The 17,933-nt window shown below is 33.4% G+C and overlaps 1 protein-coding gene across 1 annotated transcript; it reads left to right on the forward strand.

Annotated features, from left to right (window-relative positions):
* Positions 1 to 7,598: 7,598 nt before the first annotated feature.
* Positions 7,599 to 14,063, forward strand: LOC134257032 (uncharacterized; the record flags this gene model as incomplete). Its single annotated transcript, XM_062739688.1, has 5 exons — positions 7,599 to 8,328; positions 8,538 to 10,676; positions 10,946 to 10,989; positions 11,091 to 11,259; positions 11,485 to 14,063. Coding segments are annotated over 5 exons (3,402 nt in total), but the record flags the coding sequence as incomplete, so codon positions are not given.
* Between the last annotated feature and the right edge of the window lie 3,870 nt (positions 14,064 to 17,933).

Genomic DNA, 17,933 nt, shown 5'->3' on the forward strand with positions numbered 1-17,933 from the left:
CACAACTTAATAAATTTATTAAGCTTTGTTCTCTAGAGTAAAGTAACATCTCATTCATTGGCGTCAGAAGCAAATTGCCGGGGAGGGGGGGGGGGCTAGTTCAAAAAGGAAAAAAATTCAAACCTTAAAAAAGGGTATGCCAAAAAAGAAGTTTAATTTGACCATTGTTAAAACTTGAAATTCCTATTTTGGGGGGGGGGGGGCTAAACCTACGCCCCCAACCCCCCCCCCCCCCCACCCCGTTCTGACGCCTTTGTCATTAATGTCAAATTTCTTGGTATCCACTTCCCTGGATCGTATGGCATGGTCTCCATATTATTTAAAATATTGCACAGATATATAGCTATACATGTATACCTTTTCTACATGTATACAGGATTGGCGAGTCTTCCTTACACAAGAACCCTCGAATAACGTGAGAATTTACAAATTTTCTGAGTGTTTTCCCTCTCTAACTCTCAGACTTGAAAAAAAAAATCCTAAAATCTGTCAGAAAAACTTAAATTTCCTATCCTAGAGCAGAATATTTTCACATATAAAAAGGATTGTTTTAATACTAGAATAAAATGCATCTATAAAATGTTAAGGAGACTGAAACAGATTAATATGAGTTTAAAGAATTAAGTAATGGAATGAAATAGTCTCAATATGAATAATGTGCATAAAAACACATTACTCACTTGAAGACATATGACTTCAAAATTGAGATTGCCCTTTTAAATGAAAATATCTTTAGCTTAAGATTGGAAGAATATATAATGATAAAAAAAATACTCACAAGCAATCTTAAAAGAGATATTTATTATTATTTCATGTTTATACTTGCATCGTCGGGTTGGGTCTTATTAGAGAGTGGCCAATTAAAGATGTCATTTCCTTTTCATAGTATTAATTTAATTTGGGAAAATATAAAAATATATCTGTTTACATATATATATGTTTACTTCAAGTTGTCACGGTACTTGAGAGAAAAGTGTTGTTTTCCGGGCTCGTCTGTTTGATAGTAACTATTTTCTCGTCCCTGGCTCCATGACGTATAGTTATGTAGTGTAATGGAAATCTGATAATTCATACAATCAGGAGAGTAACTAAGAAACTTCATCCAATGCAAAAGAAATAGACTTAAAAAGGGTAAATATCATCCCATTCATCTCTCTCTCTCTCTCTCTCTCTCTCTCTCTCTCTCTCTCTCTCAAACATCTTTTATAGTTAGATCTACTGGAAGCGATCTAGGTAAAAAGTTTATCATGCTAACAAGTTTCACTGTATGAATTTTGTATTTTCACTTTTTTTGAAATATTCAAATCAATTTTTAAAAAGAAATCATCTTAATTTATTAGTTACGTATACTGTAATTTTTTTCTGTTGTCCTGAATAACTACGATTTTTAGTTTGCTGCAATCTAAAATGAGCTTTGGAAGCTTCCGACCAAACAAATACAGATAATTGCTGTTTGATGGAAAATAACGAACAAAGGAATATTTGTCCTACTTGTAAAGAAAATTGTTTTAAAAAGACTAACTTTAATCCTAGACGTATATACTAACTAGTATGAAAGTTCCAGCTTCAACTGATAACGTGATGAAAAAATAAAATTCATAATAAATTATTTTATCCTTTTTGAAACTGCGTGTATTTCTCATCTCCCCCTAAAATAAAATAAAATAAAAAAAAATAGTGAATATATGAAAGTGTAGTACTTAACGAGGCCCGATCTAGTTGAAAATTACGAAAACGGAATGATAAAAAAATTTAATATTTGGAAATATTTTTGTATGTATTATGCAAAGAAAAATTAGAATGAAATTTTATTACCTTGCCTTTATTGTAGTCAAATGGGGGCACTGTCAAGATATGGACCATTTTTTGTGTTTTTATACACAACAACATAGTAAAACCCTCCAATAAACAAAGATATTGAAAATTAAAAAAAAGTACACGATGAAAATTTTTGTTTTTCACATATATCATGCAATTTTCATTCTTCTTATAAAAAATGAAAAGAAAATTGAAGGTAGCCTTTATTGCAGTGAAAAGGGGGCATATCGAAACACAAAATTAGCACTTATTTTATCCAACTAGACATGAAATAAGTCGCCATAGGTGTACATAACATCAACAAACGATGCAATACTGTATTAGTTTCTAAAAAATAAATAATTCTTACATTTTGAAATAATTTTCTCTTCATGCTTTCTTTTTTTTCTTTATATGCGGCGTTGTTATACGTGGAAGGGGGGGGGGGGTAAAAGGCGAAAATGACAAATTTTACTAATATCATGTAATATATAGAAAAATAAAATATATTGGGGGTTGCTTTAAATGATTCAAAGACTGATTTTTTTAAATCAAGCATATTTAAGTCCTCAAAAAAAAGGTGTGTATAAAGACTTCAACATGTTCAAGGAGAAAGACTAAAATCGTAAATTTTATTTATACTTTCGGTTGCAGTGTTTGTTTTTTTAACTCACAAATTGAAATAAAACAATGTAAAATTAATGAATATGTACCAAGATATTGATACCTGAAAATAAATCATGTTCCAAAGTTGTTTATCAATTAAAAAAAATATTTAAAAAAAAAAACATGTAAATAATAGAAATACCAGCTTTCGACATGTGCAGTCTATGTAGTTACCAGGTATGCAGGATCAGCGAAACATTTTAGCGCAATTTGACGTCATTTTAATTGTGACGTTATTGTGTTCAATTGTGACGGCAGTCAATGGTACTGTGACGTGCCTGAGTCGACGCTGCGTTAAAACGTATGCGCAGTTCAACTAGATCGGGCCTCGTTAATATCTACATAGTTGGGAAACGAAATATTCTTTTGAAAAAAAAAGGGGGGGGTCAGATGTTCGTTTTTATCCGAATTTAAAAAGTTATCTAATTCGGGTCCGCGTTAAAGATCACGATTTGATGTACAAACTTCCTGTTGCTGTGATGTAGTTTCTCACATAACATTATGATGCTGAATATCAACTGTTGATGTCCTATGGACGCATAAGTATGGTCAGTATTGTCTATGTCGTTCATGAAATTTCAATGCCGAATAGGGACAGGGCACCAGGAAGCTGCACGTGTAATTTAATAGTGGAAATACCATGGGAGACTGACATTAAATATTTATTGATCTTCAAGGAGATTTTGTAGCCCATCTCTTCATTAATATGAAAGTACAGGTCAGGCAAATTATAGATTATTGTTCAAATTTTTACGACATCCTATTTGTTATGTTAGTTCTTACATGTTTAAAGAGACGTAGAAAAACTCTGAATAGCAACTTTTTGTGAAGTTGATAAATATTGTAGCCTAAGCAGTCTAGACGAACTCCAAAAACGGCGTGAACTCCAAAAAAGAAGTCTTTGGCTCCGTCATGCATTGCGGCAAAATGGCTTCCGATGTAAACAAACGATGGATTGTCGTTCGCTTTCTCCACAAATACGACTGAATAATGGCTGTATTTAGTAAACTGTGACTGGATTTCAATTTTTGTTGAATAAATAATTGTACCCAAATTATTTAGTGGTTATTGACTTATTTATCACTCTGTACTCTTGCAAAATAGTGATTTGGGATATACGTACGACACCGGGATTCAATAAAGTCGGTAAGAATAAATTTTCTAACTTGTCCCCTTGATTTAAATTTTATGCCATAATTCCTATTGTAAAGATGCTTAAATTTTACTTCTAAGACACTTGTAAATATCGGTTTTTTTAATGAAAAACCGCACAATTTTGGCGGCGGAGCAGAGATGTTAACAGGTTCGATTTGAGAAGACTTTTTTACCGTAATTTTAAAAGAATGATTTTTTTTAAGTTCTTAAACTCATAGATTATAATTCTAAAAATGTTTTCATGATTATATCTATTCATATGTGAAAACATTAGGTATATATATAGCGATGGTGATAACTAACGCTCTCAATATTCAGATGTCATACAGAATTCTATGACGAAATAATATTACAAATAGGTAAAAATTCGGTCAATGTTTAACAGTTACAACATATATATTACATGTTCAATTTTACATATTTTCCCCTTTTATTATATATTTAATTCCCAAACGTTTATTTTTCTTTGTATTTGATCTAACTTGAAACGTGAACTTTCTTCAAAAAAGCCTCGGAGGAAATGTGGAAACTGATTGGATTCTCATGTAACTGTCACCTGATCGACTCTTATTTATGATTAAAACCATCAATTCAGTACTTTTTTAATTATTGGTAAGATGTATTTACAATGCAGTTGCTCATTGCTGATCTAAACATCCTGAAATTCATTCGTACACGATAGACATGAAAGACAGAGGAAATTCGAACTGAAAATTCGTAGCGTTCCTTACTTACAAAAAAAACTTCTAAAATCAGTAAAAGTAGTTCTAAAATGACTAACTTAGTCACTACAAACAAATTATCAACCACAGAGATGTTTTCATAAGATTACGACTGTTTAATTTGTATTTTGTATCCTACTTGTACGATGTCTGGCTGAACCTCGAAGTTGGTCAACTTTACTTGAAATTAAAAACTATTTGCACATGAAATCAAAATTCTAACAAATACGTTCTCTAAAACCATTTATTATTAATCAGAGTACTTACATTATTGTAAGGTAATCCAATTTTTTGCAAAAACACTTTTTATAAGAGCCCACTTTTCACGATTTTTCACCGTTTTTTATATAACTGCGCAACTTTTTTTGGAGTTGATGAAATTCTACTTCCGTTAACGCCTAATAAGGATTGACTGATTAAGCAGTAATTATAAATAATCTTTTTTCTATTAAGGGAAAGGCAAATAATATGGTATAAAATGAATCATTCTTTGGGTTAAAATCTCTCTGTTTTCATTTGATGAGAAATAGACAGCTGACAGAGTTTTAATATTACTGGTGTCTCATAAACGTCTATAATATCACGATATAGGCCAAATTATTTCTTTTGATTGAAAAAAATTCTAAATTCTTTTCATTACATTAAAAGCTATTCATAAATCTAACAAGAAGGCAACATTTTAGTGTAAATCATTTTTTAAAGCTGGTTAGATTTAATTTGTCTATTTTTTAAAGCAGGAAGTCTTTAATATTTCAAGTTATCAGAAAGGTTTGTTAATAAGCCGAATCATAAGACAGAAGCTGTTGTATGGATGTTTTTCAGTGCATCACTTTAATAAAATAAACAAGATTTTTTTTTCCCTTTGGTTACTTACATAATTATCATCATATCTATATTTTGCATCAGCGTGTATTGGGGTAAATGGAAGTTAATAATAATATAAAGAAAATGCTATTTTAATTTTAATTGAAAATGTTGCAATACATATTGCAATGCAGTTAAAAATATCTGTGGCCAATTCCTATCCCTAACCAAGAGCCTTTATATTTTGTACCTCTGAGGGTGTGTTATAACTTGAAGATAGTGATGAAACATTTATTGTAGGTATTAGTTGGTTGCAATTTGTAGCCATGCTATAATATGAACTGATATTGTGTAAATTGTAAACTGGAAACTTTGTATGCATTAAAACATATTTTTATTTTGAAGCCAGAAAATGCATCTTCCCCACATATAGTAAAGAACTTAAGAGTAACTAAGGTGCATTTTCTTTTAAAAGACAAGAGGCATTTTAAATCAATTGTATAGCATTTAGGGAATGGTACGTGACAGACAAGAATAAGAAATGCATGATCATGCATTGCAATAAGCATTTATAAACTATTTGACAGTTTCTCAGCTATAGCCAAAATTTGAAAAGATAATTTTTCTATTCCTTATCATGTGTTATGATGATGTTAAAAAGCTTCCTTAAATCTTTATTTAAAAAAAAGCACAATTGACCTTCAACATTTGAAAATCTTAACACGCAGTTATATAAATTGCATAATAACTATTCACTTTGTCTGAGGGTTTACCATAAAATATATCAAAATGAGTCTCACAGCACATGATGAAACTAAGCTTTATAATTTATTATAAGTGCCACTGAGTGGACTACTGTCTGGTGCAGCATAAGTATCTCAAGAGGGTGTACAATTCAATATTTGCAAGTATCTTTGACTAATAAACAGAAAACAAAGATTGATTAAAGTTCTTTGTATGAAGGAAGTCCACTTACCCTTTGTTGATGAAGTTAATCACAATATTAGTTTACAAACCTTTGATCATGTTGATTTTAGTGTAGAAATCTGAATTCTGTTATATAAAGAGGTAGTGTTTAGAGTACAGAAGCTTGTTGTGTAAGTCTAGACACAAAGTTTTTCTATTCAGTATTAAAAGTTGCCTGTATTTTGTGTTCAACTTACACAAGATCTTTGAGTTATGAGATGCTTTACAGTAAATGCAGTTGAACCTTGGTATCTTGAACTGATATCTCAAATGCCATTGACATACTGAGAGAATTGGAACTCCCAACTTATCTTTTTAATGTATTTAAACCTTGATGTCTCGAATCTTTGTATATCTCAATTTTCAGTCCCATTAAGTCTGAGATAATGAATTATAAATTCTTCAAGTTCTACTCAAGCAATATTTTAAAGTTGGGTTATCTATTCTAATATATTCTAGGATTTAAAATAATGAAATTGCTGTATGAGCAATATAAGGATATTGTTAAAACTTATAAGCTTTAGACTTTGTGGCTTTTTACATAAGGGAAGTCCTTATTGTCTTCTCTGGGTTTTTTTACTCACGAACAAGGAAGTCTTTTTAAGTAGCAGTGTATTATTTAAATCTCTCGTCATGACTCATTTAAATGTTCTCATTGGGTAAACAGTTATATTAGATTCTTATTTCCCTAAACGGACTTTTCCCATATGCAAAAATAAACATTTCTACGAATTGAAAGATAGATGATCCAGAGTTATATTTATAGAATAAGGAAATGTATCGTTCTGGGATGTGCACATGCAGTCTGTATCATGTGAAGACATGATGAACTGATCTAAGTATAATTATAATTAAAATACCAGGGTAAAATATTTTTGAGGAAGGGTATAATAAAAAAGATGTGAAAGAAGAAGTACTGTAAATTAAAGGAAAAATTGTGGAACAAAATTGTATAAATATTAGCAGTGATTTACAGTGGTGTCACCTGGCTGATCAGAATAAAAATTTACATAATCTTAATCATCTTAATAAGCAAGAAAATTAATTTTGGTCTTTTCAGGGGAAATATGACCCAGGCGAATTCTAAAAATGGACAGGAATGATTTAGTATAAACAGCCAGAATGCAGTGTCTCCAACAATTTCTGGTATGTATCATAGAATTGTTCATACCTGTTTAGTCAAAGCTTAAAATTATATTTTGTTATTATTTTATCAAATTTTGTAAGTGTTAATTTTATATTTCATCATTTACAGAAAAGCAGTATTATTTTTCTGTTAGCTGTAACATATAGATCTGTACAATTTTTTAAAGTGAACAGTATCATATTTTAAAGCACTTCTGTTAAAGGCATTTGAATGCAATTTGGTATATTTATGAAGGTGGAATATTATGTTCTCTTTGAGCAAGGAAATTGAAATTAAAATGCAGATACATGTATACATCATGTACATGTATACATTATTCTCTGCAGGTAACTCCATATTAATTGGTTGTGAGAATGGCAAGTGGACAAAGTGCAAAATCTGCCACCCTCCCTCCCAGAACCCAGCCCCCTAAGTCTGGTAACAACAGAAACAAATTATCTTCTCCGTCCTTCAATAGGAGTTTATTTGGACGACTTGTACAGAAGTTACGATTTCGTAACCGTGATGATACCGAACATCCAGACGCAGAGAATGTGGAGGGGTTGTATTTTAAACGGAAGATGTCCCCTGAGCACAAAGACACACCCAGTCAGGGTCCGTTTGCCAGAGTGGATGTCAGGAGGAGCCAATCAGACAGAAGCTACCAGAAACCTGTAGAAATGAGGAAGAAAAATGGGGCATTCCCAAAACTCAGGCGATCAAGGCATTCTAAAGAAGTAGCAGAAGTCCTACCTCCCCCGGACAAGAAACCACTGACATCAGATGTAGAAGTGACTAATGATTTCATTATATCGGATGAGGCAGGAGTGGACTTGGATGATGGAAATAAAATAGAGCCAATATCACCAGATGACATGGATCCTGGGTATGAAACTCTTGATGAGGTACGAGAGAAAATGAAGAATTTAAAACTAAAGAAATTGAAGGAAGAGGATGCAGAGAATCTGACCCCTACACATGTACAGCACCACCGACGTTCACAGTCCACAGGGGCTCAGGAGGTGGTTCACCAGAGTAATGAATTCAAAATTAACCCTAGGGAAAAACTAGGCAAAAATTCCAGTCACACAAGTAAGCATTGTGATATGCCTATTCAGTGAAATTTGTATAAAAAATGTACATGTATCTTTCAATTTTTCAAGCAATAAAGCTATCTTGATATAGTGCAATGTCTGTATGTTACATTAAAATCTTTTATTGGTAATAAATTAAAAACTGTCATAAAGATTAGAATTACTGTTTGTATTAAAAATGTTAAAAATGTTTTTTTTACATTTTAGATGTGAATCGACCAAGCAGTCAAAACTTGGATATGAAGAATCGGCTTCTGCCAAGCTTCCCCTCCAATCTTTTATCTGTAAAGTCTGGAAGTTGTCCTCTTCAAAACGAAAACTCTCTACAAACAGGAATGAAATGCTCTCAAAACAAGTCAGAGAATTGTATTTCTCAAGTAGGAGTCATCTGGAAACAAACTGAAGATGTGTATGCTAACCCTTCCATCGTCCAGAACAAAACAAAAAATGCGGAAAACCCTTTCAAGACACAAGTGAGGACGTGTAGTGCTATAAACAGAGAAGAGAATGTAGAGAAGGAACCACCGCCCCTTCCAGAGAGACAGTATAGTGTTCAGAATCTCGAGGACACAGACACTGGAGAAGAACCTCCAAGTGTTGAGGAGACTGTTCCTCCTGAATGTCCTCCTAATGAGGATAGCATACACAGCATTCCTCAGGAGGCAGACACAGAACCAGTACCACAGGAAGTGAGACTCGACCTTCTGGATGAAGAGGATGAGGCCAGCGGGTATTCAACTTGTGGTGCCTCACTGGTTCATCATCGGAGGAGGGAGAGAATTTATGAGGAGATCAAGGATCAGGACATTAAATCTTCAAAGTGTTCATTTGAGGAGGACAAAATGTGTTCAGTGCCATATCAATCTTACATAAAGAAAGAGAGACCTTATGAAGAGGTTAAAGATCTGCAGGTAGATAGTGGATTTCATAATTCTTCCTCTGGTACTGACTTGTTTGCTCAAGTCATGAATCATTTTGACTCTTTATCAGAGAATGTGTCATCAGCAGGCCCATGTGAAATCTCTACAGAGGACTTAGACATGGATTGTAGTAGTGTTAGTGAGAAAATAGATATTCCAAATGGAAGCTATACTGCAAATAGTGCTAGAACAGACAGTGCTATAACTGACTTGAGCATGTCCTCTGATCAATTAGTCTCAAATTTTACGTCTTTTATGTCATCTGCTGAGCAGACGGACTCTGTTAAATGGAAACCAGAAAAACAAAAAATAAAGGACAAATCAGACCTTGTTTGCAGCCAATCTCAGTCAAATTCCACAGTGCTAGAATCATCTGAAACTGAAAATCCGTGTACTAAATCAATAAGTAATGATCTGACTAACCAACAGTTTTCCTTTGAAAGTCAATCCCCTATGGCAACATCATATGAAGATGATGCAGACCTCGTGTTGGAAAGTTTAAAAAGTCAAACCATTCCCTCTTGTGTGTCCTCCATTGAGAATTTACTGGATTATGACAGAAATGTGGAAGACAGTACTACAAAACTGAAAGATTCCGAGAGTTGTTTTCAGATGGGTAGTTCACATGTGAATGACTGGGAAGAGATACCATACGCTGATGCTTATAATCTGAAACCTACAGACACAGCCCAGATAATGCCAGATGATGGCATAAACTCTGAGTGTAATGATTCTAATCAAGAAAGTTTAACCGGGAGTTTGATCATAACGGAAGGAGATCTGGCTAGTGATCAGAATAGTGCTAAACAAACAATGACAACTGATCAGTCAGGTGAAAAATGTAGTGCTGAGTTAGAAATAGAAGATAAGCAGGAGTTACCTACATTAGTAGGAGCAATGGGAGGAGAGCCAGAGGAGAGTGTGCAGGATATCCCAGATGAAGAGTCAGAAGTGAAACGAAGGTCAAAGGGACTCCCTTATAAAACCATTCCTTCATTTTATTACGATGAAGAACCCGTTCATATGAGCCTCGCAGATTTAGGTATGGAAGAACACTACAGCAAACACAGTAGAGAAAGAGAGAAACAGAAGAAAAAGCAGAAAGAAGGGAAATCTAGTGCTAAACAAAAGAGTGCTGAGAGTTCATCTCAGGTTAAGGTCAGTGGTTCATCTCGGGTCAAAGTTAGAGACAGCAGTCTCAGACAGACGCCTGTTCACAAAAACCCAACAGCCAGAAGGACGTATCCTATGGGAATGGCAAAATCTCTAGAAGCTGAGAAGGTGCCAAAGGACCCAGTGGAGAATAAATTGAGTAGATCTGCAACATCAGGTGAGAAGCCATTAAGAGATGCCAAGGCCAAGTCCAGCTTTGTGGAACCTATTACATTGCCAGAGATACCTGCCTTCAACCAGAACTCAGACATGAGTAAGTTCCTGTAGTGATCCTTAAGATTAATGTTTATTTGGGAAGGGGCAGGGATACAAACACAGTTTGTATAAATTGTAGTAGTATTTCATAACTGTGGTTTATATTGTTACTTCATTCATCAAACAATTGAGTCAGTGTACATAGATTTGTATATTTCAGTAATTTTTTTTTCAGATAATGGCTTGAATAAGGCATTGTATATCAAACTTATTTGAGCATGATTCAATACAGTATAGTAAATTTTTCTTCTATGCATTTATTTATAGGATGCAGACAAGACTTTTTTGAGAGCATGAAACAGCTAAAAGATGTAAGCGTATATATTAAGTATGTTCAGACATGTACAATAACATTTATTTCACATGACTCTTGACTACCATTTTCTGTATGATTTATTTGCCCTGTTTACAGTGTGGCTGGTACTGGGGGCCGCTGAGCTGGGACGAGGCTGAAATCAAACTAATGAGTAAACCGGACGGCTCCTTTCTGGTCAGGGACAGCTCAGATGAGCGATACATCCTTAGTCTGTCATTCAACATGAATGGCCATGTCCACCATACTAGGATAGAGCATCATAAAGGTAGGTGGTTATTTGGGGGTTTTGAATACAATGTTCTGGTAACAACAGTGAAACTTCATTATCTCAAATTCAAAGGAACTAATTAAAAACTTCAAGATATCTTAGTATTTGTTTCATGTCTTTATGAGTTGAGATTGGTAATAATCTTATATCAAGTTATAAAGTCGCATTTTGAAAAAAATATTCTATATTTTTTATAATTTTTAAAAAAATTTCGTTTGGCAGGTAAATTCAGCTTTTGGTCACAGCCTGATTCATTAGGAAAATCAACTATTAAAGATTTTATTGAACAGTGTGTTAGAAATTCCCGCAATGGACAATTCCTGTATTTCATTCGGCCCTCTGGCCCTGGAGCGCCACCTATGCCCGTTCATCTCCTTCACCCCGTCTCTCGATTCCGACAGATGCAGTCGCTGCAGCACATGTGTCGTTTCCAAATCCTACAGATTGTACGACGAGACCACATCGACCGACTGCCCATTCCAACTCGTATCAAGGACTACCTCCGACAATCCCAATATTACATAGAATACCTAGAGGATTGAGAGGATAAATTTTTCTACAAATTTATTAATGTGATTAATGCAACCAAATTTATTGTGATTCATCAACCAAAATAATTTTTTTGTGTGTTTCCATCTGTGATGTGATAGTAATGTTTTTGTGCTTTTGATTTACAAAATCATGTGACAATTTTTTATTAACTTTTGAACATCTTTTATGTGTTCTTTCAAACATTTTTTTAGTTGATAACTTAAACCATTTTTAAAGCCAAGATTAATAGTTTTTGTTATAATTGATATGGGCGTCAAACTTTTTAATTGCTTTGTGGTAACTTTTATAACCATAGCATATATAAATGTACATGTATGTTATTATGCAGTGCAGTATTGTGTGGTGTACCCCATTTTGTTTTGTTTTTGTGAAGCAATACTGTAAATTCAGATTTCTTGACTCTGTATAAAGAAGTTTTATGTGTACGTATGTTTTGTGATCTACCTCAGTTCAGGCACAGATATAACATTTTTCTGTTAAGAGTGAGAGTTATGAAATGGTGAGGGGTATGGGTACTGCCATGGTCCTTAGGTGGTCAAGGACAGTGGGGGGGGGGGGGGGGGGGGGGGGGGAGGGTGCCCTTGGGTTAAAGCCCCTGTAAGCTTCAGAGAATAAGCTATTATGAGACACAAAAATAAATTGGACTTGTGGCTTTCTGTTTTAAGGGGGGGGGGGTTGCTCACGTGAAGTGTCCCTGCTTGATTCCATGCCTGCAGTTACTGATATTACAAAAGTCAACCAAATTTCCACTCAATTTGCAAATACAATTCTCTTGGTATTACAGTTTTGATATTATAATTTTTTTTGTAACAAAAAATAGATTTTCAGATTACTTACAGGTATATTATTATAAACTGTTTTTTTTTTTTTAAATATGAAAAGAAGGTTTTTTTGAATGATATAAGGTAGATAACATTTACATAAATATTCCAATGATATAAAATCAAGATTTTGTAACGAAACTTTAGATTAATTTTCCTAATAGCACATTGTTTTCCTTATTTGAAATTTTTTCGTTAATTAAAAAAAATTTTGTCCATTAAAAAATGTATAATGTTATAAAAATTTTATATTATACATATGGGTGAGAACACATGGGTGCTAATTAAAAACATAATCTTTTCTTCATGTCTAGATTTTGTTTCATGTTATGAAAGAAAGAAATAATATTTTACTGATAACTTTGTCTCAATAATTTGACTTATATTTCATTCGGATGAAAGTGATTAAAATCTCCCATTTATACTTAATCTTTATTTGCTTATATGCAGATATATTCATAATTTTGAATTAAAGGAATTAAATCTCATATTGTCAAATGAAAATTAAACTGTACTATTAAATATAAGTTCATGTACATGTATTTTAAGTGCCATGATTTTTAACAATATAACCTGCTAGACTTGTATACATGGGTTTGTATGATGTTGAAACTGAAAAATTGGCGATGAGATATTAATTTACATTAATTCTCTTAAGTTAGATACATAGATTTTACAACCATTTTTTTAATTGTTGTTTAATGTTATATTTCAATCAATACACATGTTGAAATTCAAGTAAACTTTCAGTTTGAGAAATCTAGTTATAGCTTACACATGAGCACGTATTATAACCTGAATCAATTTAAGGTTTGCTACTTAAGAAAAGCTTTATAGCTCCTTTGTCACCTATAAATATGTAATTCATGAAAGGTATTTTAAAAGGAATGGTTGGAAAAATATCCAAATACTTTAATATGGTTAAAATCTGCACTTAATTGTTTGAATTAAAAGGCAGCATTGTAATTTTTTTACTCATTGAATTTTGCATTCCTTTTGAGTCTACTGCTTGAGAAAGATTTCAGTGATTTTATTGTCTTTTGCTTTAAGGTAATAAAATCCAACACAAATGCAGAAGTGCAGAAAATAACTGAAATACAATTTACCGTTTTTACATTTAAACTTTAAAAAATGTTTTTGGAGAGATAAAAGTCAAGGATTTTGCTCTATATACTAGTATATTAAAGGGAGTGGCAGTTTTGAGTTGCATTTTAAGTTTTTCAATTTGAGTTTTTGATGTTATATTTATGAAAGGTGCATACTTGTTATATTTGTGCTGCATGTTCTTTTTTGTACCGAGTTTTGTTGTTGTACCTGTGAACCTGTTGTTATTTTCAGTCCTGACTTGGAATTAGATTCCTTTTTACTGTTTATTCGTTCATGTCATGCCTAAAAAATTAAATACATGTCAATGTAATAATGACCGTACTGGGTGTTTATTTTTTCTTTTTCACATGATTCAAGTGAGCTATACTATCCTTTCTAATCTTGAGCTTGTCATACATAAGTCTTGTTGCCTGCATGGCGCAGTGGTTAGATGGTCTGCTCTGGAGTTGCAAAGGAGCAAGGAGTTGATCTTTATGTCGAGGGTTCGATTCCCACTGTGGGACATGGAGACCGGTCTTTTGGATGAGACCGTATAAACCGAGGTCCCGTGTTACAGTAGGTGCTGTTATGAAAAAAGATCCCTCCCTGCTCAATGGCCCAGAGTGCCGAGTATAGGACAAAAGTTTGTAGCTCTCCACCAGCAAGTAGTGGCGTCTGCATATGAGTGAATAATTCTCGGGAGTGACGTTAAACAGCATACAAACAAATATATCTGTCGTCTCCAGCCTGAAGCTCAAGTTTTAAAACTTTTAAGTCTCTCCCAAGAAATGGTACTGTAGATCTGATTCTGGATAGTAACACTGTAAATGATTCAGGAGAGATGTTACTATTCTTAAGTCCTTATACTTCAGTCTTTTTATATGCCCGTCTTAAGACGGGACGTATTATGTTATAGGCTTCGTGTCCGTCCGTCCGTCTGTCCGTCTGTCCATTCCTGTCCGGCTCATAACTTCAATACTAATAGGTCTAGGATTATCAAACTTTGTCAACTGATACTTCTTGGGTAGACGGTGTGTCGCGCACAAAAAGTAGGTCGCTCTGACCTTTAATTAAGATGCTATGGCCAAATATGGAAAAATCCTGTCCGGCTCATAACTAGTAAACTATTAGACCTAGAACTATCAAACTTGGCAAATGTATACATCTTGGGTAGAAGGTGTGTCGCGACCTATTTCAAGGTCACTGTGACCTTTAATTTAAGTGAAATTTTTTTAAAAACTAAGTCTTTTAAATTTTGAATTTCATAATCCTAAAAAATGCAAAATTTTAGTTGTATCCTTATTAAAAAAGTGTTAAATCAAGAAAATACTTATTTTTTTCAGCATATACTTGACAGCAATCTATAACAGATATTATGTATGTTAAGAGAAATCCCATGTCTCCCATGAGTGTAATTATCCAGCACTGGTCAAGAGTTTTGATAACAGAAAATTGCATGTCAAATTAGAGAGAAATTAATGAGTTTAGTGTGAGGAGCAAACTGGAGACCATCGGTGTTATCTATGTCCCTTTGGGAATTGGGCAGATGGGTAAGCCTGTTGGATTAAAAATAGCTCTTGTTGGCTAGCCTAAATTTTAAAATGATTTTGATGAAAAGTAATTAAAACTTATTTGATAATGCATTATAAACTAATCTAATATTATATAATATTATTAATTTAAAAAACTAATTTCATAGGGGTGGAATCAGCTTGTCCATTTTCCATAGAAATTGCATATTTAAACCTTTCTGACATTAAATGTTAAAAAAAAAATCATTGAGTATTTTATATGTTTTAAAAATATTTTAGGGTAGAAAGTACAGATCCATTCATCTCCAGTCAAAGATTAATTAATGAGTGCAATGCAGGAAGGCTAGCTAGCATCTTCTTATCTGTATCCTTTGAGAAATCAATAGCAATGAAGAAGAACTGCTGGTCAGTTTAAATAGCATATGTCATTTGATGGCCTAGCCTTTTATTTTCAAAATTAATTTGGTTTAAATTAAGTTTTAAATCAATTTGATATTGTATCAATATCAAAAGCATTTGACAATTAAAACTCTAATACAACCAGTATAGAAATGATATCAATGATGTAATTTGTTATAATTAATGCCTACACCACAGGGGATATCGATGGATAAACAAATATTTTAAGGAATAGAAAAAATCATATAAATTTTAGAATTGGTTTATTTTTATGACTTTTTCTTGCACTCTAAACTGTTTAAGTTAATTGTAATTTTTTAATTTACGTATCATGCTGTGGCGTGGCACTTTATTATACATTGGAACTTTGGGAAAATTAGTCCGTATTCGGAAATGGTAGAGCCAGGTATGATACGTAACATCTAAATGAAATTAATCAAGGAAAGATAAATTTTGAAATATCATGATTTTTGCCTGGTAGAGGAATACGCCAAAATTAAAAAAAAAAAAGACATTTTCTTTTTTCCTGGACATCTTTCTAAATTACACGAATACAACGAGAACTTCGTCCTCTACAATAATGGACATTACCCCTAGGCTCGGTACGCTTAGCTGTGAGCCTTTACAAAAGATATGAAAATCAGAATTCTCTCTGATTTTTGCTTATCAGGAGAAAATTCAATACTGAATCGTAAACACTCAATGTTTGAATGCCGTTGGCCATAAGACAATCTTTAAATTCTGCTAAATAAGGAAACCCCATTCATGGTTTGAACCCCACCCCCTCCCACTTATTTTAGAAACATGGGTCAGTTTTACTGAATTTTGCTCAACAGGAGAAAATTTGGCACGAAATCTTAAACACTTAGTGTCCGTATGTTGGCCACAGGGAAATCTCTTATTTCTGCTAAATAAGGAAACCACATTCATAGTTTGTAAAAATAAAAAAAAACACTCCAGCTCATAAAAACTAAAGGGGTCAACTGATATCAGACGGTGTGTCGCGCACGTACGGACTTTTAATTAACTGTATTACCAGGCCCGTAAGAGGCAATTTAAGTTTGGGGGGGGGGGGGGCACAACAATCCATTTTCAGTTGTAGGGGCACTACCATTTTTCCAACAATTGAATTCGCCTCGTGTTTTAAATCAGAGCCCTTATATTCATAATTTTGAAAGAGGCACTATTGCTCATCATGTTACTAAACAATTAGATTAATTAAACTGAATCCCCATTCCTATACTGAATATGTAAACTTCATACAAATCTTTGAAAAGAACAAATTTTTTTAAAAATAATTTTTTTCTTGACGTCTCACGAAGAAATCAATAGCAATGAAGAAGACACTTCAGGACATATCCGAGAAGTAGAATTCATCAGATGTGAACATTTAAAAACTCTTAAGAAACTTATAGAAAACTTTAAATCACAATGATGTATCAAATCAAAAACATCAGAACGTACGACTTTTAAAACTTTATTCACCAGGTTACCATGATATCAATAGGAAACAGCATCTTCATTAAACACGAAACTCGTAGAATTTAATTGCCGACGTCTGTATATGAGTGACAAATTCTTGAATGGTACGTAAAACAACATATATATTTATCACAATTGTGTTTATTTTTATGAACTTTTTGTTTTTCTCTTAATGTTCTGCTCTTTATTTTTTTAATTTACTTACTTACGTGGATACAAATTAATGAAATTATATGCATGGTTATAAATCATTTATTTTTTTGTTGGAATGTACCATTTTGTACCGAATGTCTGATCTGGCCAATTTTCAAGCTATTTTTTAGCAAATCAAAACTCGATTTCGGGAAAACATTTTCCTTTCCTGTTGCACAGGACCCCCCCCCCCCCAAAAAAAAAATGTAAAAATTTCATGTGACATGTAAAATGTAAAATTTTCACTTTTCAATTACGCCCAGATTCCTGCCGAATGCCAATTAAAAGCGCCCTCGTTCTTTAGAGAAAAAATTCTTTCTTGAAAAAAAAAGGGATGGGTGACAGTCTCCCTTTCATTGGATGGGGGAGGGGGGCAGCTATACAGCACAGTCGTTTTTGAAAGGGGGCAGGCAGAGAAAAAAAAAGTCGACTGGAAAATCCTAGTGTTTCCAGGGGCGAGTTGGGGTCTAACTTTTTTCAGTACAATTCTTTCATACACACTTATTTTCCCTCATGACTATACCATGTATACTGCATCAAAAAAGTGGGGCTGCCCTTTCAATGAATAGTAATCAATAGTTAGTAAGCCCCCTATCTCCCCTCCCCA

Source organism: Saccostrea cucullata, unplaced genomic scaffold, assembly GCF_032062105.1.
Source record: "Saccostrea cucullata isolate Sc308-1 unplaced genomic scaffold, CSIRO_AGI_Scuc_v1 ctg2549, whole genome shotgun sequence".
Lineage (NCBI taxonomy): Eukaryota > Metazoa > Mollusca > Bivalvia > Ostreida > Ostreidae > Saccostrea > Saccostrea cuccullata.